The 18,257-nt window shown below is 24.6% G+C and overlaps 4 protein-coding genes across 6 annotated transcripts; 2 read left to right on the top strand and 2 right to left on the bottom strand.

The window, feature by feature from the left end:
* The first annotated feature begins 1,887 nt into the window (after positions 1-1,887).
* Positions 1,888-3,060, top strand: LOC126904717 (cuticle protein 12.5-like). The gene is made up of 2 exons (XM_050683943.1): positions 1,888-2,040; positions 2,587-3,060. Exons 1-2 carry the CDS (start codon positions 2,032-2,034, stop codon positions 2,947-2,949), a joined length of 372 nt encoding a protein of 123 aa, XP_050539900.1. The 5' UTR covers positions 1,888-2,031; the 3' UTR covers positions 2,950-3,060.
* Positions 3,061-4,924: 1,864 nt separating this feature from the next.
* LOC126904712 (adhesive plaque matrix protein-like) lies at positions 4,925-6,727 on the bottom strand. Its single transcript, XM_050683938.1, has 2 exons — positions 6,592-6,727; positions 4,925-5,550 (listed from the first exon to the last, which is right to left on the bottom strand). Exons 1-2 carry the CDS (start codon positions 6,604-6,606, stop codon positions 5,044-5,046), a joined length of 522 nt encoding a protein of 173 aa, XP_050539895.1. The 5' UTR covers positions 6,607-6,727; the 3' UTR covers positions 4,925-5,043.
* Positions 6,728-11,948: 5,221 nt separating this feature from the next.
* LOC126904713 (uncharacterized) lies at positions 11,949-15,455 on the bottom strand. 2 transcript variants are annotated; one of them, XM_050683940.1, is made up of 4 exons: positions 15,071-15,455; positions 12,674-12,840; positions 12,411-12,524; positions 11,949-12,340 (listed from the first exon to the last, which is right to left on the bottom strand). In XM_050683940.1, exons 2-4 carry the CDS (start codon positions 12,817-12,819, stop codon positions 12,118-12,120), a joined length of 483 nt encoding a protein of 160 aa, XP_050539897.1. In that variant the 5' UTR covers positions 12,820-12,840; positions 15,071-15,455; the 3' UTR covers positions 11,949-12,117. The 2 variants fall into 2 exon arrangements, with proteins under 2 accessions (XP_050539897.1, XP_050539896.1); XM_050683939.1 differs by lacking the exon at positions 15,071-15,455 and having other exon boundaries at positions 12,674-12,863.
* Positions 13,409-16,710, top strand: LOC126904709 (tetra-peptide repeat homeobox protein 1-like). Of its 2 annotated transcripts, XM_050683932.1 has the most exons (5): positions 13,409-13,575; positions 14,318-14,640; positions 15,884-15,929; positions 15,974-16,332; positions 16,407-16,710. In XM_050683932.1, the coding sequence occupies exons 1-4, from the start codon at positions 13,564-13,566 to the stop codon at positions 16,325-16,327; spliced, it is 735 nt and encodes a 244-aa protein (XP_050539889.1). In that variant the 5' UTR covers positions 13,409-13,563; the 3' UTR covers positions 16,328-16,332; positions 16,407-16,710. The 2 variants fall into 2 exon arrangements, with proteins under 2 accessions (XP_050539889.1, XP_050539891.1); XM_050683934.1 differs by lacking the exon at positions 15,884-15,929 and having other exon boundaries at positions 15,940-16,332.
* Positions 16,711-18,257: the final 1,547 nt, after the last annotated feature.

Here is an 18,257-nt window from a genome sequence, read left to right as displayed (position 1 = left end):
CTATTAACATTTTTAAATGTAGACTGGAGACGAGGTGTGGGTTATATTATTTTCATCATTAAGTTACACTCTTCTGCACCTTTCTTCCTATCTATGTAAAAAAAACTTTTATAAATTCTAAAATTAATAAAATTAAAGTCTTATTTATGATTTACTAATACTTTTTGTTTATTTTAGAATACTGAGTTGGATATCAACTATATTTTGTTTTGGACATAATATTCGTCATTTTTAAAACTTTAAAAAAAATTTATTTATTTCAGTAATAAACGTTGTTATGTAGATAAAAAAACTAAAGCTTATATCGAATATATACCAAATCATAATAGTTTAATTAAAAAAAAAATAGCAAAGTTCAAACATAGAGAAAGGTTAATATATTTTTTTAATTTACATTTTAGACAATTCTAAAACTTTATTTTAAAGTTTATTTGTATTCACTTTACTTCAAAGCACATTCTTCAATATTGTTTCCTTATATTCGAATCTGATTACATAAGTAAAATATAGTGGTATTATTATAGTGAAAGTTTTAAAATGAATAGATTATAGATAATAAATAAAGGGTTGGTTGGTCTTTAATTTTTAAAGAAGTAAATCTTTAAGTTTTAAATTATCATCTACTTTTACTAAAAAGAAATAATGGAAAAAGTAAATTTTAGAAAACAAATAAATTCTCTTGTTATTTGCTCTTAAATGTTTAGTAAATTACTAAATAACAATTTTATATATTGATAATAAATGTAAAAATAAATCATAATATAAATATTCAAAACTAGTAATTAGTAATATAGGTTATGTATTCAATAACACTACAAATAATTTTAGATAACTTTTATTGGTCAAAATCGTCCTAATTTTACTTTGCTATATAAAATATAGGGCATTATCAAAATTTTACACTCCTTATAATTATTTTTATGCAACTAAACTGACTCCCAAACAAATATTCGTTTTCAAAAATATTTTGGAATCCATTTGTTAAACGTTATTAGTAATAATCTTTTATGTTATTTATTATACCAAGTATCAGTCATGTTACTTCACTTTACTCTTGATTTTTATTTTAAGAACCGTGTAAAAGTACGACACAAAGTACAGTTCTATGGTGTATTTGACTTATTTATATATGATTTAATATACATTTATTAGTACTATATCAAAAATTATAAAAGTAATAATTATTTTTATCTATGTTCATAATTTATTATAAAAAACATTTGATAATACTTAATATTTAGTTTTATTTTAATACTTAATAGTAGAGTAATAAACTGATATCTTTATAGAATGCAATTTTAATCAAGTTAATTTTTTCTAAAAATTTATATTTTATAAAATGTTATATTTTAACATATACAGTTCAATTTGCAAAAATAACTTTAATATTTAATTAAAAAAATAATACATCAGTTAGTTTTAAACGTAAACAACGTATGATTTTTCTAAAATTCTACAATTATTTCACTTATAAATTATAAGAAAGATATATTGTAGATTAGCTTAGATTAAAATAAATTATTGTCATTTTAATTATAATTCATATGATGTTTAATAATGTTACTATTATAGTTGGGTGTGTAACATTAAATTAATTAATTAACTTAAGTAACTATGTAGTTTTTATAATGATTTTCAAGTGGTCGCATTATTTTATTTGTTAATTGATTCAATATATCATCACTATTAAATGTTGTGATCTAAAAAAGTCGATAAAATATTGCTATTTCGTATATTCTATTAACTATTGAGTTATCTTTTTGGGTTTAAAATAATTGGGGCAGTTTCACTGTATTAAATAACCAGTTTGCCGTCCATACAAACTTGATATACCGTTTGAGTATTAAGCTCAGGGGCGGTTACATACCGTATCGCTTAGCCTGTGTCTTCAATGGTCCAGTTTTTGCACGACTATAAAACATACGACAGTTTTCTAAATGAAATCATAAGATTATTTGCTTTTGACAGCAACACATCAATACCAACATCATTTGTTCACATATATCGAACGACCTCAAAAAAATCATCAACATGAAATCTGTAAGTTGTCAATTATTTTATGGTTCATTATAAAATTAGCGTCAGCTAAAAATGTTTTTTTAAATAAATATTTTGTTTACTTATATTGTTTATACATTGTATGATATATCGTTATATCGAAGTTATTATTTAAAATAATATAATTTAAATGAAGGATCTAAGATATAGTAAATTGTATTTTGTATGATCATTAATAGTTCAATTGATAATAATTGGTACACGTTTGGGGGAAAATGTCAAATATTGTATATCATCTATCTTAAAATTATTTATAAAGGTGGTTATTACTATTATTTTTAATAAGTGTAAATTTAGTTAAGTGTATACGAACATTTTTTTTATATAAATGTCTAATTCGATATTTTTGAAATTATGCCAATATTGTTCGAACTCCGATTTCAAACCGATTAAAACTATTGAAAACTCTATTGTTCGTTTTCATGAATATATTTGCATTATCAGTTTTATAATTCTTTATTTATTATTATTATAAGTTATTATTATTCTCTCAAATAATAATAACTTTATTTTATATATATTTTGCAGTTTTTCGTCGTTGCTTTATTATCCGTCCTATTGGCCTGTGTATTCTCTGCTGAAGAAGCCAAACAAGCTGAACAGTTCAAAACCACTGATAAGCGTTCAGTCTATGGATTTGGATTAGGATATTCCAGCTACCACGCACCTCTCACATACCCTGCTGCTCCATTAGCTTATCCGACATCTGTTATTTCTCCATTTAAATATAACGCTCCATTCTCATACCCATTGTCTGCATATCATGCTCCATTATCTTACCACGCTCCACTCTCTTACCATGCTCCTTTATCTTATCACTCTCCACTTTCTTTATCAGCCCCATTACCTTACCACGCTCCTTTAGCTTACCACACTCCAGCACTTTTATAAGTACTAATTAGATTGTAAAATATTATTAAAATGATGGTCAAACATTTGTGTTTCTAATTATGGTATATGAATGTATTCAATTAAACTCATAATAAAACTTTTAATTAAAAATGTTTTTTTTTTATTTATTACATGTTGGGTTATTGAATAGTTAGTTTATTTAATAACTAAACATTTTCTAAAATTAAAAATTTATAAAGTTTAAATTATAGAAAATGACGGAAAAATAATTCAAGCTAAATTTTTTTATTCCTTTATTCAGATGCTTTAATAACATAGTAAAAATTTTAAACCATAATTTGTAAGAATTATATCATCACTTATTGGTTTATTGACAATCTTGATATTTGATTAAGTAATTTGTTGTTTGTCCCTATAAAAAAATAATTGTTTAAGATCATTAATAAGTTCTCCAAACAATGATGCATTGAAAATTAATTAAAGATTTTTAGTTGTCCATGTTGAAGAATTGGATATCAAATATTAGATTATTAAAGTTGTTTTCATTTCTTTCCGTATAAATTTTCAAAAATGAATAAAAGTAATCATGATTATCAATGATTCATACAATTAATATTAGATTTAATAAATGTAAGATGATTTTTATATGAGGAATATTATTTGATTTCATTTTATTTGAATGATAGAATAAAATGAGATTTTTGTAAACGTAATTTGAAACCTTTTTTTTAAATTGAAATGACAAGTTTTAATTTGAATTTAATGAATATTTCATCCTTTAATTCTATTATAATATGTGTAAATAAATTTGAAATCTTCAAATTCAATTTTTATAATTATAAAGTAAAATCTATAAAACTGGCTCTTGAAGATGTTTAGTAATAAAATTAAACATATCTTTTATATCTATAACTCAAAAGCAATGTACAATAATTATTGAGTATATTAATGCACCTAAATGCATATGTACAATTACCACAATATATTTCTTATGTGTAGTTGTTAATAGAGTAAAAAACCCTACTAAAATAGAATTTATGTAATATTTATTAATAAATAATTTTCATGTAATAGTTATCTTTAATTTTATAATAAAAATATATTTTATAGATTTATTTTGAAAGAAAAGAAATGAAAATTATCAAATTAATAAAAGCTGTTAGGCCTCTATTTAACACATTCTTTTTGATATCATAATGTTTTCATAATAATCAAAAAATTTGTTAAGCTAATGTTTTGTGAATTCAAATGAATTAATTTATATAATATATAAACCTCAAATCATATTTGTTCTTTTGACTTAAAATGTCAAACCCCATTATACAATTACCTAGCTTCATTCTGTATCTTCTACTTATTTCTATAGTATAAAGGATACATTTCTTTATGTTTATGAGAAATTTTTAATGATATAAAATATGGATTCAATAATTTAAAGTTTGTATTTGAGTTAATATTTTTTTCTAAACTTTTTATTAATAATTTGTACAGAAAATGGTCTAGTACATTTAAATAAACAAAAACAAATACTTCGAAAACAGTTATATTCACGATTATTTATAGTAAAATAATAAATTATTGGAGTTTTTATGGGAATCTACTAAATCTATAATACTATTATAATTGTAATAATCATAATTGTTGGCATAATATTTTTAATAATAATGACTAGAAACAAAGAAATATTATACTAATTTAGACGTCTTGATGTATAATATATTGACTAGAAATAAGGCGCTAAAAAGAATAACATTAAAAAAAAAATTGTTTTTGATTCATCTATGAAGTAAAATGATGATTTCATTATTCTGTTTCTTTAACTAAGAATTAAACAAACTTTTTTTTTTTAATTAAAATTAATTATGAAATTTAAATGTAAACAAATATTGTATTTTTCATTAAATTATAAAAAATAACACGAGAAACGTAAGGCAAGGACGATATTGTAACTTTATAAGTTTACTTTGTGTTAACAAAAATCAAACCATTAGTTAGTATAGGATAATAAAAAAATCAAATTTTGACATCTGATTTGAAGATATTGTTTTATTTTTAAATGTTATTTCTCAAAAATGTTTATTTAAATAAAATATTGTTAGTACTTATAATTGAATCAAATATTAATTGGAAGATTCATTTTTTGGTTGATGAAATTGCGATGTTACTATTTGGTAGTGGATTGACTGTACTGCCTAATTGTCCATTGAAATAACTGTATGTATACGGGATTGGTCCAGAGTACTGTGGCTGATAAGAAGGATATTGTGAGGGATATGTAGGATATTGATTTGTATATGTAGTATACTGAGATGGGTAAGTAGGGTATTGTGGTGGGTATATTGGATACTGAAGTTGATAAGAAGGGAATTGTGTTTGTGGTGTAGGATATTGAGGAATATATGTGTCAGCATTATAATTAGAAGGATAAAAAGAATATGGTGCTGGAATTTGTGCTGCACAAACAGGTATATAATTATTGTTATTAGATGGGATTCTAGGGTTGTTATTTGGGACTATAGTTGAGGAAGGCAAGGGCAGAGATGAAAAAGATTCAACAGCATACGGTTGTGATTGTCGTTTGTCCTTATTGGTCACTCCATTTTCACCAAAAGTCACAGATATAGATATCAAAAAGATAACCTATAAAAATTATACATTTAAATAGTCATTATAATGTAAAATATAATTAATATTATTTAGAGTTTTCTATGATCATACATACAAGTAAAAATTACAAAAATAAAATACAATACAATATAAATATAAAATGATGACATAATTTTCCTATTATATTGTGTACTAAAATTATGATAAACGTGGTATGTTCAGTCTAGAAATGTTTGTAACTCAATTTGGATATTATTCTCTAAGAAAAAATATTATATTCTCTTAAAATAAAATTTAGTATACAAATGTTTATTTAGTAAAATAAAGAGCTTTAAGTTTATAAGTTGAATTTATTTATTTATATAATTATAACAGGACAAACCCAATTTTATAATATATAATAGTACAACGTAATTTAGTGTAATGACGTAATAATAATAAAAATAAAGTAATCGTTTAAAAAAAGGAAGAGTTGTCAGCATTAGCTAATCACTGATTAATGGGAATATTATTGTAACTTTAATTTTAATTTTATAAGAATTTATTACATACTAATTTTATGCATTCTGAATAAAGATAAAAAAAAAAGTTGTTGTTAATACAAAAAATACAGGAAATTCCCCAAAAATTTACAAAATAATATTGTTTTTTTTATATATATACTTTTCTAGTACCGTTTTATTGTAAAATAATTGAGTAATGGTACGAAATATTTTTTATTATTTTTACTGGTTAATATGATGGTGTATTATGATTTAATTAATTTGTTAAATAAAGGTTTTCAAGCTATTTGTTGAAAACGTTTTGATATTAGATTTACAGGCTCATAACTTAAATATATATATAGAAATCAACATGAATTTCGACATTTAAATTGACATTAAATTTTGAAAATAAATAACGTATAAATCGACAAAAATACTATAGATCGAAAATTACGGAAAAAAGTTTATTATCCTGTATTAATACAGGGAAAAAACTTAATTATTTATTTTATATGATTAAAATTTGATTTACTCTAAAATTTGTTTTTATTTTTCATGTAATCAAATAAAGGTTTATGTTTGTACTTACTGAAAATTGAAACATGTTTGAAGAACTCCTGTTCGTATAGAAAATTATAGCGTGCAGATGATGTATTTAAAAAAAAATTATAAACAAAGACAGGGTATGTTGTCTTTTATATACTACAGAAGATCTTGATATAATTATCGAATATTGCAATCTTTTTTTATTGTTGTCATGTTAGTATCAAACAATGGATATTAGAAGGGAACGTGTGCACATTATGGGATTACACTGTAATCTTACATTATTTAGTCACTAAAGTTTATACTTTCAAAATCGATTAACTGCATTTTTCTTTCATTATTAATCTATCTTTTTCATATTTTATAGACAACTAATTACGAAATACATATTTTTATAAATAAATTACTTGAACTATAAACCATGTAAGGCCACGTAGAAAAATACTTATTAAAATCAATGAAAAACGTCTTAAAATTAACGAGAAAAGGGTTAAGATTTCGAGCTAATGAAATCGATTTATTGAATCAAGTAAATTTTATCTTTGATTTTATGATAGCACGTATTCATTGATTAAAAAAAAAATAATACTTAAACCGTGGACATAACCATTTATTTAATGACATAATATTTTTAATTTATAGTATTAAGATAAATACATTTTAACGTTAAAAGTAACGAAATCGTGAATCAAATTAATATACATATTTTTTTGTTTTGATTAAAAGTAAACAAATATGGTATACTAGGAAATTAAACTAGATCATCCCTATATCGTACAGTAATACACTTAATCCTATGGACCAAACTATCATTTTACATAATTAGTATTTTCTTGCTTATAACACGTTTAATTTGAAAGTATTATTATTAATTAAAATTATTATATGTTATAATTAAAATTTTAAGTTACCGTTTTATGTAATCAAAGACAGTTGTGCGTATAAATAAATATATGCTATAGAGTAGTCTTTATTTTCAAAAAATCAAAATGATGCTAGGTAAAAATATTAATTTAAATAATTATAACTTTGTAATCTAAAAATATATAATATTTTGTATTTTTTAATAAAATTATATATATTTGGCAAAGGTCAGGGTATAATGTAACGACTTTTCTCAACAGCGACATTAGTATTCTAAAATAGATAACGTTAGGGCCTTGCTTTCACACCGCTCTGATTTTAATTATCTTTTTCCTACACTACAATTGTTTAAATGATTTTTATGAAGTAAATATCAAAATATTAATTAAGATATCTAATAAAACTAAGAGTAAACATTTTTTCTTGTGTTTAAAATTGAGCACACTATTGTGATAATATTATAGAAATTCAAAAAATGTCAATTAATATATTAATAATATTAATACTTTAGAATTTTAATATAAATAAGAAAAGTTATTTAAGTACCTTGAAAATTTTATTTTTCAAGAAGCTACTCTAATATTAACATAATAGCTAAAATATTTTAGTAGCTCGTTTTTATTTATAATTTTAGTAACCAAATTTATTTTCTACTACGCAAAATAATTTCCAAACAACAATAACAAAAAAACATATTTTAATAAACTAAAAGTTGTAATAAAAAACTAATAATGATTTATTTGTTTGTGAGTAATATTTGATTAAATATAGTTTTATATAAACAAGATTAAGTAGTTAATTTCAAATTATATGGAAAATTATGGGTTGCAATTAAATTTATAAATATTCAAAATTAATAACTCTATTTAATTATTAAATTTGTATCAAAAAAAAAAAAACACTTAAAAAATCCTTATAAAGCAAGCTCTCTTATAAATATTTCAAACCGATTTTTTAAGTATTTTCACATAGATTTCTTGTGGTGGTATACTTAGTTTAAGTGGTAATTACTAATAAATTACAGAATTGATCAAAAAATTAGTAAAAGGAAATATTTTTTCCCTCAGAAAACTTGAAATTATTTTAATAATAAGACGTAAATCATTAAACCAACGGTCAAGTTTAATGTAAACTAATCCGCTCAAATTTAGTTAAGTGGATAATTAACTGGCATTTTTATGGTAAAAATTTAAAATTGCTCACAGATATGACATTTCAACATTTGATACAGAAATTTTTTGTTTGCTATGTACTAAAACTGAAATGATCGCTATTTGTATTAAAAATGATTTTATGAACTGTTTAAAATCGAAATGCATTATCTTTAAAACTATGAAAATTAAAAAATAATACAAATTTAAAATCCGTTAAAAAATGTATACTTCTGCTATAAAATATCTGTAAATCACATCATTAAATATTGTAAAACTTCAAGTAATGGGAGATTTTTAGTATTTGACGACAGCGTTGTTGTAAAGTCAAAACTTTTGCATTAACGTGTATACCATTTTTCCAAATAATTAGATAATTATGTAATAAATAAAATAGAACACAAAAACAATGCAAATTAAAATATTTCAAAGATATCTAATCACCGGCGTCATGCTGCGCGTAGCTTGTTTTTTTAGCGTGCACAAGGTTGGATGCACAATAGACGTACATATAGACATACAGTAGAACTCCAATTATCCGAACTCCGATCATCCGAATCGCCGATTATCCGAATCACTTTCAGAAAAAATCAGAAAAAAATTTGTCCTAAGTCCGCGGCGTCAGTGTAGGCACAACACGTGGTAAGAGTTCCCAATCCAGTTCCGGCGCATTGCAGTCACCTGTCATTGTTTATTTTGATTAGTCAGTGAATGGGTCCCGGTCCCCATTAATTCGGATAATTGGAGTTCTACTGTAATTTACTTTTTACTTTTTAAATATACAAACATGATACACAACGAACATTTTACAAAAATCGTGATGATGTACAGGAAATGATTAAAGGACCCAAAAAATCTAGAATCGTAATTTCATTTCGTAAAAACTTTTCGAATAGCATTATGTTATTTTATACGAGTGTTACATCTTGAAATTCTGGTTTTAGACTACATTGTCATTTTAGTTAAACCTCCGGTATGCTATTCATTCAGCTTTAATTTCTCCACAGATATATTTGTGACAAAATTAAGATATTTAATAATATTTCATAAATGATTTACATATCGAATCTACCCTTAGTAGATTCTGGGTAGGGGACATTAGCTTTTATTTATTGACAATTCTTGGAGATGATCTATATCTGATGATTTATTTCATAAATCTCGCAAAAAGCTNACATCTTGAAATTCTGGTTTTAGACTACATTGTCATTTTAGTTAAACCTCCGGTATGCTATTCATTCAGCTTTAATTTCTCCAGGGATATATTTGTGACAAAATTAAGATATTTAATAATATTTCATAAATGATTTACATATCGAATCTACCCTTAGCAGATTCTGGGTAGGGACATTTGTATTTATTAATTGACAATTCTTGGAAATGATCTATTTCTGATGATTTATTTCATAAATCTCGCAAAGAGCCTTTTTAGCTACAGGTTCCTTGGTATTGTTGAGGCATGTATCGTTTTTAAATATCTTACAAAACAAAACAAAAATGGTTTACAAATAGTGATAGAAGTTTGGAATATTGATATTTTAAAGCTGTTTAAACTCCATAAATACATATTAATGTAAAAAATGTTTTTTAAATCCATAATTGTAACATACTCATGTCTATATATATATATATGTATGTATACGTTAACAGAAAAGTTAAATATATCCTAATAAATGAGCAACAATTGGTTGCATTTAAATTTTTTTTACTGATGAAATACTTAAACGTAAAATGTTTTTATTACGTGATAACGCAAGTAAAATTATAACGTAGGTTTAATAAGACTACAATCATTTTAAAAGGGTTGATTTCGTTAACAATCATTTGTTCTTTTCTTTATTCCTCAATGCTTAACACACCAACTGCCTAATTCTCTTATCGTCCAGTCAATGTGTTAATTCTGACGCTGCCTTTCCATTATAGCTTATACAATAATCGTATGTGCTATAATGACTGGTTTAATCATTAAAAATTCATTATTATTATAAATTCATGTGAATATTATTTAAAAACTAATTGTTTTGTTCTACAAAAATTGTACAGCCTAGTAACATTTCTACCATACTCAAAAATTTTTTTCTCGTTGTATACATATTTGTACTATTGAAACTAATTTGTAAATATTAGTATTATGTTCTATGACAAATTTGAAATTTGGGCTGTCCCGTTATAATATATAAATAATAATAGAAGACGTAAATTTTACTTTTCTTATAACAAATTATACAATCAATAGGGACTTAAAAATTCTTTTCTATAACCTGTTTTTATAACACTAATTGGACGTGGTTTAATGCCATTTAATAGTTTTTCAATAATTGAATTTAAATGTTATCACACTGTTATTGACTTGCTTCTGACTAACCACTGAACTCCTAGTAAAACTCGTTTCATCATAATATTTTAACTAATTAAAAGTTATAATGTGGTTTTTAATTATTGGAATTAAAAATAAGTATAATTTAATGTTGGAGATATTATTATAAAATATTTTATGAATCCAAGTTAGCTATTTCAAATGCATAATATAACACAATAAATGCTCATCCATTTGTATGACATTTAAGCTTTAAATCACGACTCAAGCGAGTAGAAAGTAAGAACGTATAAATGACGTGATTTTTATAGTGTATTTTTCAATATTTATTATATTGTGCCGTCTAAAGTTTGGTGTTTGACATTAGCTAACTTGTTTAAGAGGATGGGTTCACGTATTTTGAGAAATCTTAAGAGTAATTTTAAAATGATTCAAAGATTATTTTTTATGTACATCTCTATTTGTCTTAATTTTTTAAGCTTAACTACGTGTTAAGCGTAAAACACCACAAACCAAATGGTATCAGATCAAATTAAACACTAAAGCTTCTTAGTAATTAATATATTAACTATTACATAATAATATACTAATTAATAATAGTTCAATTTGTATAAAAAAATACCTTGTTACCTCTTATAGGTAACTTTATAGGGGATTAAAATAATAATCTTATTTATCTTTGTTCAGTAATATTATCTTGAAACCTATACATTTTTTTTACTCTTTTAAATTTAAAATTGATCTAATTTTAGCTTGAATCTCAGTAGAAATATATTTATAGTTTGAATTAGCCATTAAAATTGAAAAAAAAAAATAAATTTTCAAATAATTAAGTCAAATTGTAAAATTTAACAAGGAATCAAAAACGTAGAGTATTTTATTATGCAGTGACATAGTCAATGGGGGCTATAGTTCCTTTAGCTCTCCTTGGCTAATAATTACTATAAACAGAATATTATTCTGACTCTTAAAAGTATATGATAAACAAAAAAATAAGAACAGTGAAGCTATATTAATACCATGTATTGAAAGCATTAAAAAAAAAAATCTTTAGCTACCCTAAAAAAAGTTCTGACTACGCTACTATTATTATGATTATTATTTCCATAAATTCATACAATATTTTTTTATAAAATTTTCTTTTTATTTGAGCCTTAACTAAGTATTTAGGACTAAGCATAATATAAAATTGAAAAGCTGTGAAAATTTTTCATCAGAATTTAAGAGGTAAATATCTTTATAGCATTAACTTAGACAGATCTGTAGTAACATTGTGGATGTTTGGTGTAGGAATAACATCTTTAGCTGCCATTATCTCGTTTTTAGCATCCATATCATTTAACGGAATTTGATTCAGTGGAATATAATTTACTTTGCAACCAGAGACATGTTCATATGTAAAAGGAACTAATTTACATATTTTTAATTGACAATACGAGCTCGCCTCAAAGTTAACTGTTCTAAAATAATTATAACAAAAACAATTTGTGTATAATAATTACTAAATTTTACTTATGATTAGAAATTTACTTAATCTTTATATTCTTGTCATTTTCTCTGTCATCAGAAAAAATACATGATTTCTTTTTTGGAATAGCATTGTCAAATTTAAACTCGAGCGAAACAGGAATGTCGTTAAAATTACTGATAAAAAGAAAAACAAATTGCTCGTATAGTTTTTAATATTTATTAATTGCTAAATCTTACATAGAAAAAGATAGTTTTATTAAAAATCTAATGAATAATTACACACGATTTATATTATTATAAACAAAACTATATTGTATTCTTACCGCTTGTAGTGACCATATATTTTTTTGTCATTTATTTCCTGGAAATGTTTGATGATTTCTGGGCTGGTTTTAACGTTTTGCCAATACGGTGAAAATTTTAACGGACTTTGACTCTTTGACAAAATAGTGTAAGTTATCTTACCCATTTTTAAAGATAAAACAATACTCTTATGCAAAAAATCAATTAGAAAACATGCAAATGAAAATGATATGATAGAAATACAAACTGTTATAATTCAAAATCTTTAATGAACTATAATTAAAATTATACAATTATTGATAATCAAATAATTATTGATTTGAAAATTACTTAGCGACAGAAACGGCGGTACTTAATAATCTTTTAAAAATTTTTATATAAATAATATATTTATATTCTCTACAAATATTATTCTTAATGTGTTTCATTTTTTAATTATATTAGTAGGTTTGAGTATTAAATAAATTTTATTTTATTTTTTATTTTGTCCAAACGTAAAGCAAGTTATTATGTCATCAAACTGAACAAAACGACTTCTGTCAAAGTTAATTTTTATCGGAAATATGGCGATTCCGGATTTTGTTCATTGACTCCATTTGTGGGAAATACCGTAGACCTATACCGGTTTTTAGCGACTATTATTATGTCACTGTCGTTAAAATACGCTAAGTTACAGCAAGGGACCAAAACGGGACGACTAGGCCGTTTTAAGTGAAAGTCTTGTAAATATCGCGAGTATATAACTCGACCAGTGCATGAAAATAGTCAGTAAACAAACAGATCAGCACTGAGTGAACATCCACGTTTGGGGTTTACACATAACTACTACATTTAAATAGCTCCTACCAGGGGACGGTTTTTTTAAATACAAGCAACCGTTGATTTTAGAGGACTCGTGTTAATTTCAATCATGAGGATACATGTAAGTCTCAATAATACAATTTATTCATAAACACGATGAGTGTTTAATATCACACTATTGTAATAGCTTTTTTTTAAATTTCACGAAGTTAGTGTGATATGAGTTTAAAATTTAATAAAAAATCAATACGAGCTTTTTGGTTTTGTTAACAAAACTATACTCAAGAGTCATAACAACACTGTTTTTCATCAAAAATGCATGTATATGATTTCTGTAACTCATTATTCAATACATCGTTATGATTTTAAGCATGTTATAATTTAAGCAAAAAAATCTTGTAAAACACGATATTCAAATTTTTAATATGTTAATTTATGTGTGGTTTGTAGTAGTGATACCTCACTTGAAATTTCTTATAAATTTTTCGCAAATGTATTAATTAAGAATTACTAATAAAATAACCAGTTTTTCAATAATTCATTTCGTCTACTTATTTAACAGATATTTTTCTAAACTGGTACATCGGATATTTTTAATAATGCATAAAACTATCCGCGAATAAAATAATTTTTCATCCGGTTCCAAAATTTCAAAAAAAACATTTCGATTAAAAAACTCAATATTTTAATGGATTTCCATTTTGAATTTCGTAGTTTACAGTTCTATTTATTTTGCGTTAGTATCGTGCCTATGTATTTTCAAAAGGATAATCAACGTTGAAAATGATTTTTTATAAAAAGGAACCAGCCAACGTACATAATACTATATTGTGAAATGTAATTTTTTTTGAATTTCGTTACAGATTTTCTTTGGTTTAGCAGCCCTTATGGTCGCTTGCTCTGGTGAATCAGTAGAAGTACCAAAAGACCAAGAACCGCAACAATCACAAGTCAATCAAGTAAACGCTGTAGATCACCAATCCAACAAACGCAGCGCTGGTGAAGAATTGAATTCTAACGATTATATCAACGAAGCCGAGCCGTACGGCCCATCGGCTATCGCCGCCGCTCCAGTTGCCGCCCCAGTTGCCGCTCCAGTTGCCGTTTCCGCTGCAGGATACGCCAATGTAGCACCTGCCGCTATTGGAATCGCTGCCGCTGCCGCTCCAGCTGCTTTACCTACTGGGTAAGTGATTATTTTATATAGCTATAAACATGAACTAAATCTGTTCATTTTTTATCTAGATTTTTTTTTTGACAAATTGATTAATTACTTAATTAAAAAATGTCAATAAAATTTACCCTTAATATTTCTTTAAAAATCATTAAGTACCGTGAGTGGATAATAAAATTTAGCTAAAATTTCCATATTTTGGATTTTAATAAAAGTACTATTTATTTAAATCACACTTACAATTAATTCGAATAAATAAACAACAAGAAAAATAATATATATTAGTAAAAAATTAATAGTCAGCTATTACGTAAAAAATCTTTTGCATATTTTGTTTTTGTATAGAAAGTGATAAAATGTTTCACTAACAGCTCCCCACTACAAAAAATCATCAAACGCCCGGAATAATTTATTTTCCGTATCGTCGCTTCCTATTACATACCTGATTATGGTTATTAGTTTACAGTGTTTTCCGATGTCTGTTTGATAAAACTATTATCATCCGCTCGTCGTGCACGTAATCGGTTCGTTTTTATGTCATTTTCATGGTGAAAATTACATTAATCGATTCCGGTAGTAATCCGATACACCTTAAACAATTTGGCAACTTGTCTATTTTAAGCCAATTTTATAACAGAAAAAATAAATAGTTACTGTAATAAATAAAAGAATAGTATCTTTTTAAATTGGAAATCTCAAACAAAATATTTTGTGTTAAAATAAAGAATAATATCTATTTATTTATAAAGTGATATCCAAAAGAGCAAAGAGTACAATAAATAACTAATACAAAATTTACAATAACAATAGAAGAAAAGTAATGATAATTTTTCCATATTATAATTATAAAAATTTGTAATTGTATTCAATTATAATTATAGCTTAATAAATACCTATCCTAAAGTAGTTATCGACCCATAAAAATGTTTCATAATTAAAGAGCTATAAAAATAGCTAAAATTTTAAAATTTTGAAAAAATTAAAAATACATTTTTCTTTTTAAAGACAAAAAATATACTTTTAACGCAGTCCAAAACTAAAAAAATCATTTTTAAAAAAAAGTAACACAAAATATTTGCTGAATAAAAAGTTTTTTAATATGTCAAAACGCGGTAGAACACTCCGAACATGTAACATGTTCATTAAAAGATTAATCTAATGAAAAAATCACTTATAGATATTGAATATGAGTTACATAGGCAAAGTTAATACCATTTATGTTTTATGCATATAGTTTAATTTACATGTTATACAGATACGCTTCAGCCTACGGTCCAGCATATGGAGTTGCTTATGGTTCANGTTATACAGATACGCTTCAGCCTACGGTCCAGCATATGGAGTTGCTTATGGCCAAGCATACAACCCAATTTATGCTCAGGCTTATGGACCAGAACAATTGGTGTCCACCCACACAGAAGTCCAACGTCCTGTACCTGTACCAGTATATAGAACTGTAGCTGTTGGAGTACCACATCCAGTGCCAGTAAAAGTACCTTACCCCGTACCAGTAATTAAGACCGTTGCTTATCCCGTCGAAAAACCCGTTCCATACCCTGTAGAAAAGCCATATCCAGTCACTGTTGAAAAGAAAGTTCCAGTTCCAGTGACAGTAACCAAACCCATCTATATACCCGTTTATAAGATCAGAAATATTTACCACGAACCCAAATGGTCCAAATGGCTCAGCGACTGGTAGTTAAGGTATGTTAACAAATACTATATTTTTTCAATAATTAAAAATTTTATCTAATTTTCATATTGCAAATTTATTTCAGGAAACCAATAATTGTTAAATAAAAAAAAATTGTTAAATAATGTTGTTAAGATATAATGTAAATAGTTATAATTATACTTTTTTTATATTGAAAATGTCTGAAATTGTACAATAATACTTTGTATTTTAATTAACAATTGTGTCTACTGGCCATGTTGTAGTTTTAGTACATGAATCAATTGGACTGAAGTTGACCACTTAATATTGTAAAATATTCTTCAAAATGTAATATAATAATATTTTGTTATATTTTTTGAATAGTTATCTAATTAAAAACAAATAAATTATAAGTTTATAAATGAAAAGTTTTATTAAAATTATTTACATGATTTTATAAAATTGAATTATTAATAATAGTTCAATATTAATTTTCAAACCACAGCTTACAATCTTAAAGTGCAACGGTTATTATAAAAAAAATATTTACTGTTAACATTAAAAAATCTGAATATCAACTGTCAGGACGTTTTTTTATATAATAACTGTATAAAAAAACCTATATTTATTTTTACCAATAACTAAGAAGGTTGTATTTTTACTATTTCATGTTTTTTTTATGTCTGCTAATATAAATATTCCGCTCCTACTGGATTGATTTTGCTCATGGATACATGAAAAGATCACAAATCGTATTTAGTTTAATTTGTATTTATGCCTCATAATTTAGAAAAATTCCCATAATAAGGGAAGTGTTCTAAAAAATTACAATTGTTATGAAATAGATGATATTGATAATTTTAGCTATCAATTTACATAATCACATGGAAGTATTTTATGCTAGTAGTATTATCATTGTTAAATTTCAATCTATACTGGAGTCTCCATTATGCTGGATTCTTTTTCCCTTAAAGAAATTATTTTCTATAAAAACCTATAACTTTATATAAATATTACTTAATATATTGAGACTAATTGATAGTAACTCATTGATCAATATTAATTATTTAAAAAATGATTAATTAATTAGAAAATACAAAATTTATTTAATGGAGTATATCGATACATTTAGCTTAATCTAAGTTATGCTTAAAAAGTATATTACATATAATTTACTCCTGAAGCCTTAAGAAATTTTAGGTATATCATAAAAATTTAAATTGATATATCAAATATTATTAATAAATAAATATTTAAAATAAAAAATTGACCTAAAGTATGCTCTTGGATAATTATTAGGTATATTTTTTTAAGAAATGAGCAAGTTCAACTGGTTTTTTAATAATTTATTATAAAAGCAAATTATTTTATATATAGAAATTTCATATTTTAACAACGAAAAAGCCAACTTCCAAATTTTATTTTTATTAATAAATCTCCTGCAGTACTCCCCTTATTCGAATAAAACCTAACATTACAAATACTATTTATTCGTGATGTTTTTCTTTAGTTAATGGATTAAATTTTTTTACATATATTTATTCACACTTAAGTTAAAACTTTACGCCTTTAACACACAATGTTACATTGTTCTTCGAAATATGAACAAGTGCGATTTAAACATATGAATTAATTTAAATTGTTTTCGAAAAATTTGTCATTGTTAGATTTATATATTTTAAATTATTTTCCTAAAAATTTCGCAAACCTCACCAATTTTTTTTAATTCAATAATTTTATCAGACCACATGCAAATTTTTATTAAATATTTATAATTATCAACTTTAAAATTTAGTATTCTTGGTATACTTAAAATTTGAGGGAAGTTAAAACCCTCATCCATCTATGTCTGTTCTGTTTGACCTAAAGTATAGACACTAATTGAAAAAAAATTAATTAAAATTGTCAACAATATGAAAAGATACAGTTAAAAAACTAAAATAGCATTTATTGTTTAACTTCGGGGTTTGTTACA

This window comes from Daktulosphaira vitifoliae, unplaced genomic scaffold, assembly GCF_025091365.1.
Source record: "Daktulosphaira vitifoliae isolate Bord-2020 unplaced genomic scaffold, ASM2509136v1 Scaffold_4, whole genome shotgun sequence".
NCBI lineage: Eukaryota > Metazoa > Arthropoda > Insecta > Hemiptera > Phylloxeridae > Daktulosphaira > Daktulosphaira vitifoliae.
The sequence above is the reverse complement of the archived record's forward strand: the minus strand, read 5'-3'. Positions and strand labels throughout refer to the sequence as shown.

What these genes read in the sequence shown, in the direction of transcription:
- LOC126904713 (XM_050683940.1), bottom strand. Translation starts at nt 12,819, where the DNA reads ATGGGTAAGATAACTTACACTATTTTGTCAAAGAGTCAAAGTCCGTTA. An exon ending in ATATATGGTCACTACAAGCG is followed by an intron (nt 12,525 to 12,673) that starts GTAAGAATACAA and finishes TCTTTTTATCAG; the next exon opens with TAATTTTAACGACATTCCTG. An exon ending in GACAAGAATATAAAGATTAA is followed by an intron (nt 12,341 to 12,410) that starts GTAAATTTCTAA and finishes TAATTATTTTAG; the next exon opens with AACAGTTAACTTTGAGGCGA.
- LOC126904709 (XM_050683932.1), top strand. An exon ending in CCAGCTGCTTTACCTACTGG is followed by an intron (nt 14,641 to 15,883) that starts GTAAGTGATTAT and finishes CATGTTATACAG; the next exon opens with ATACGCTTCAGCCTACGGTC.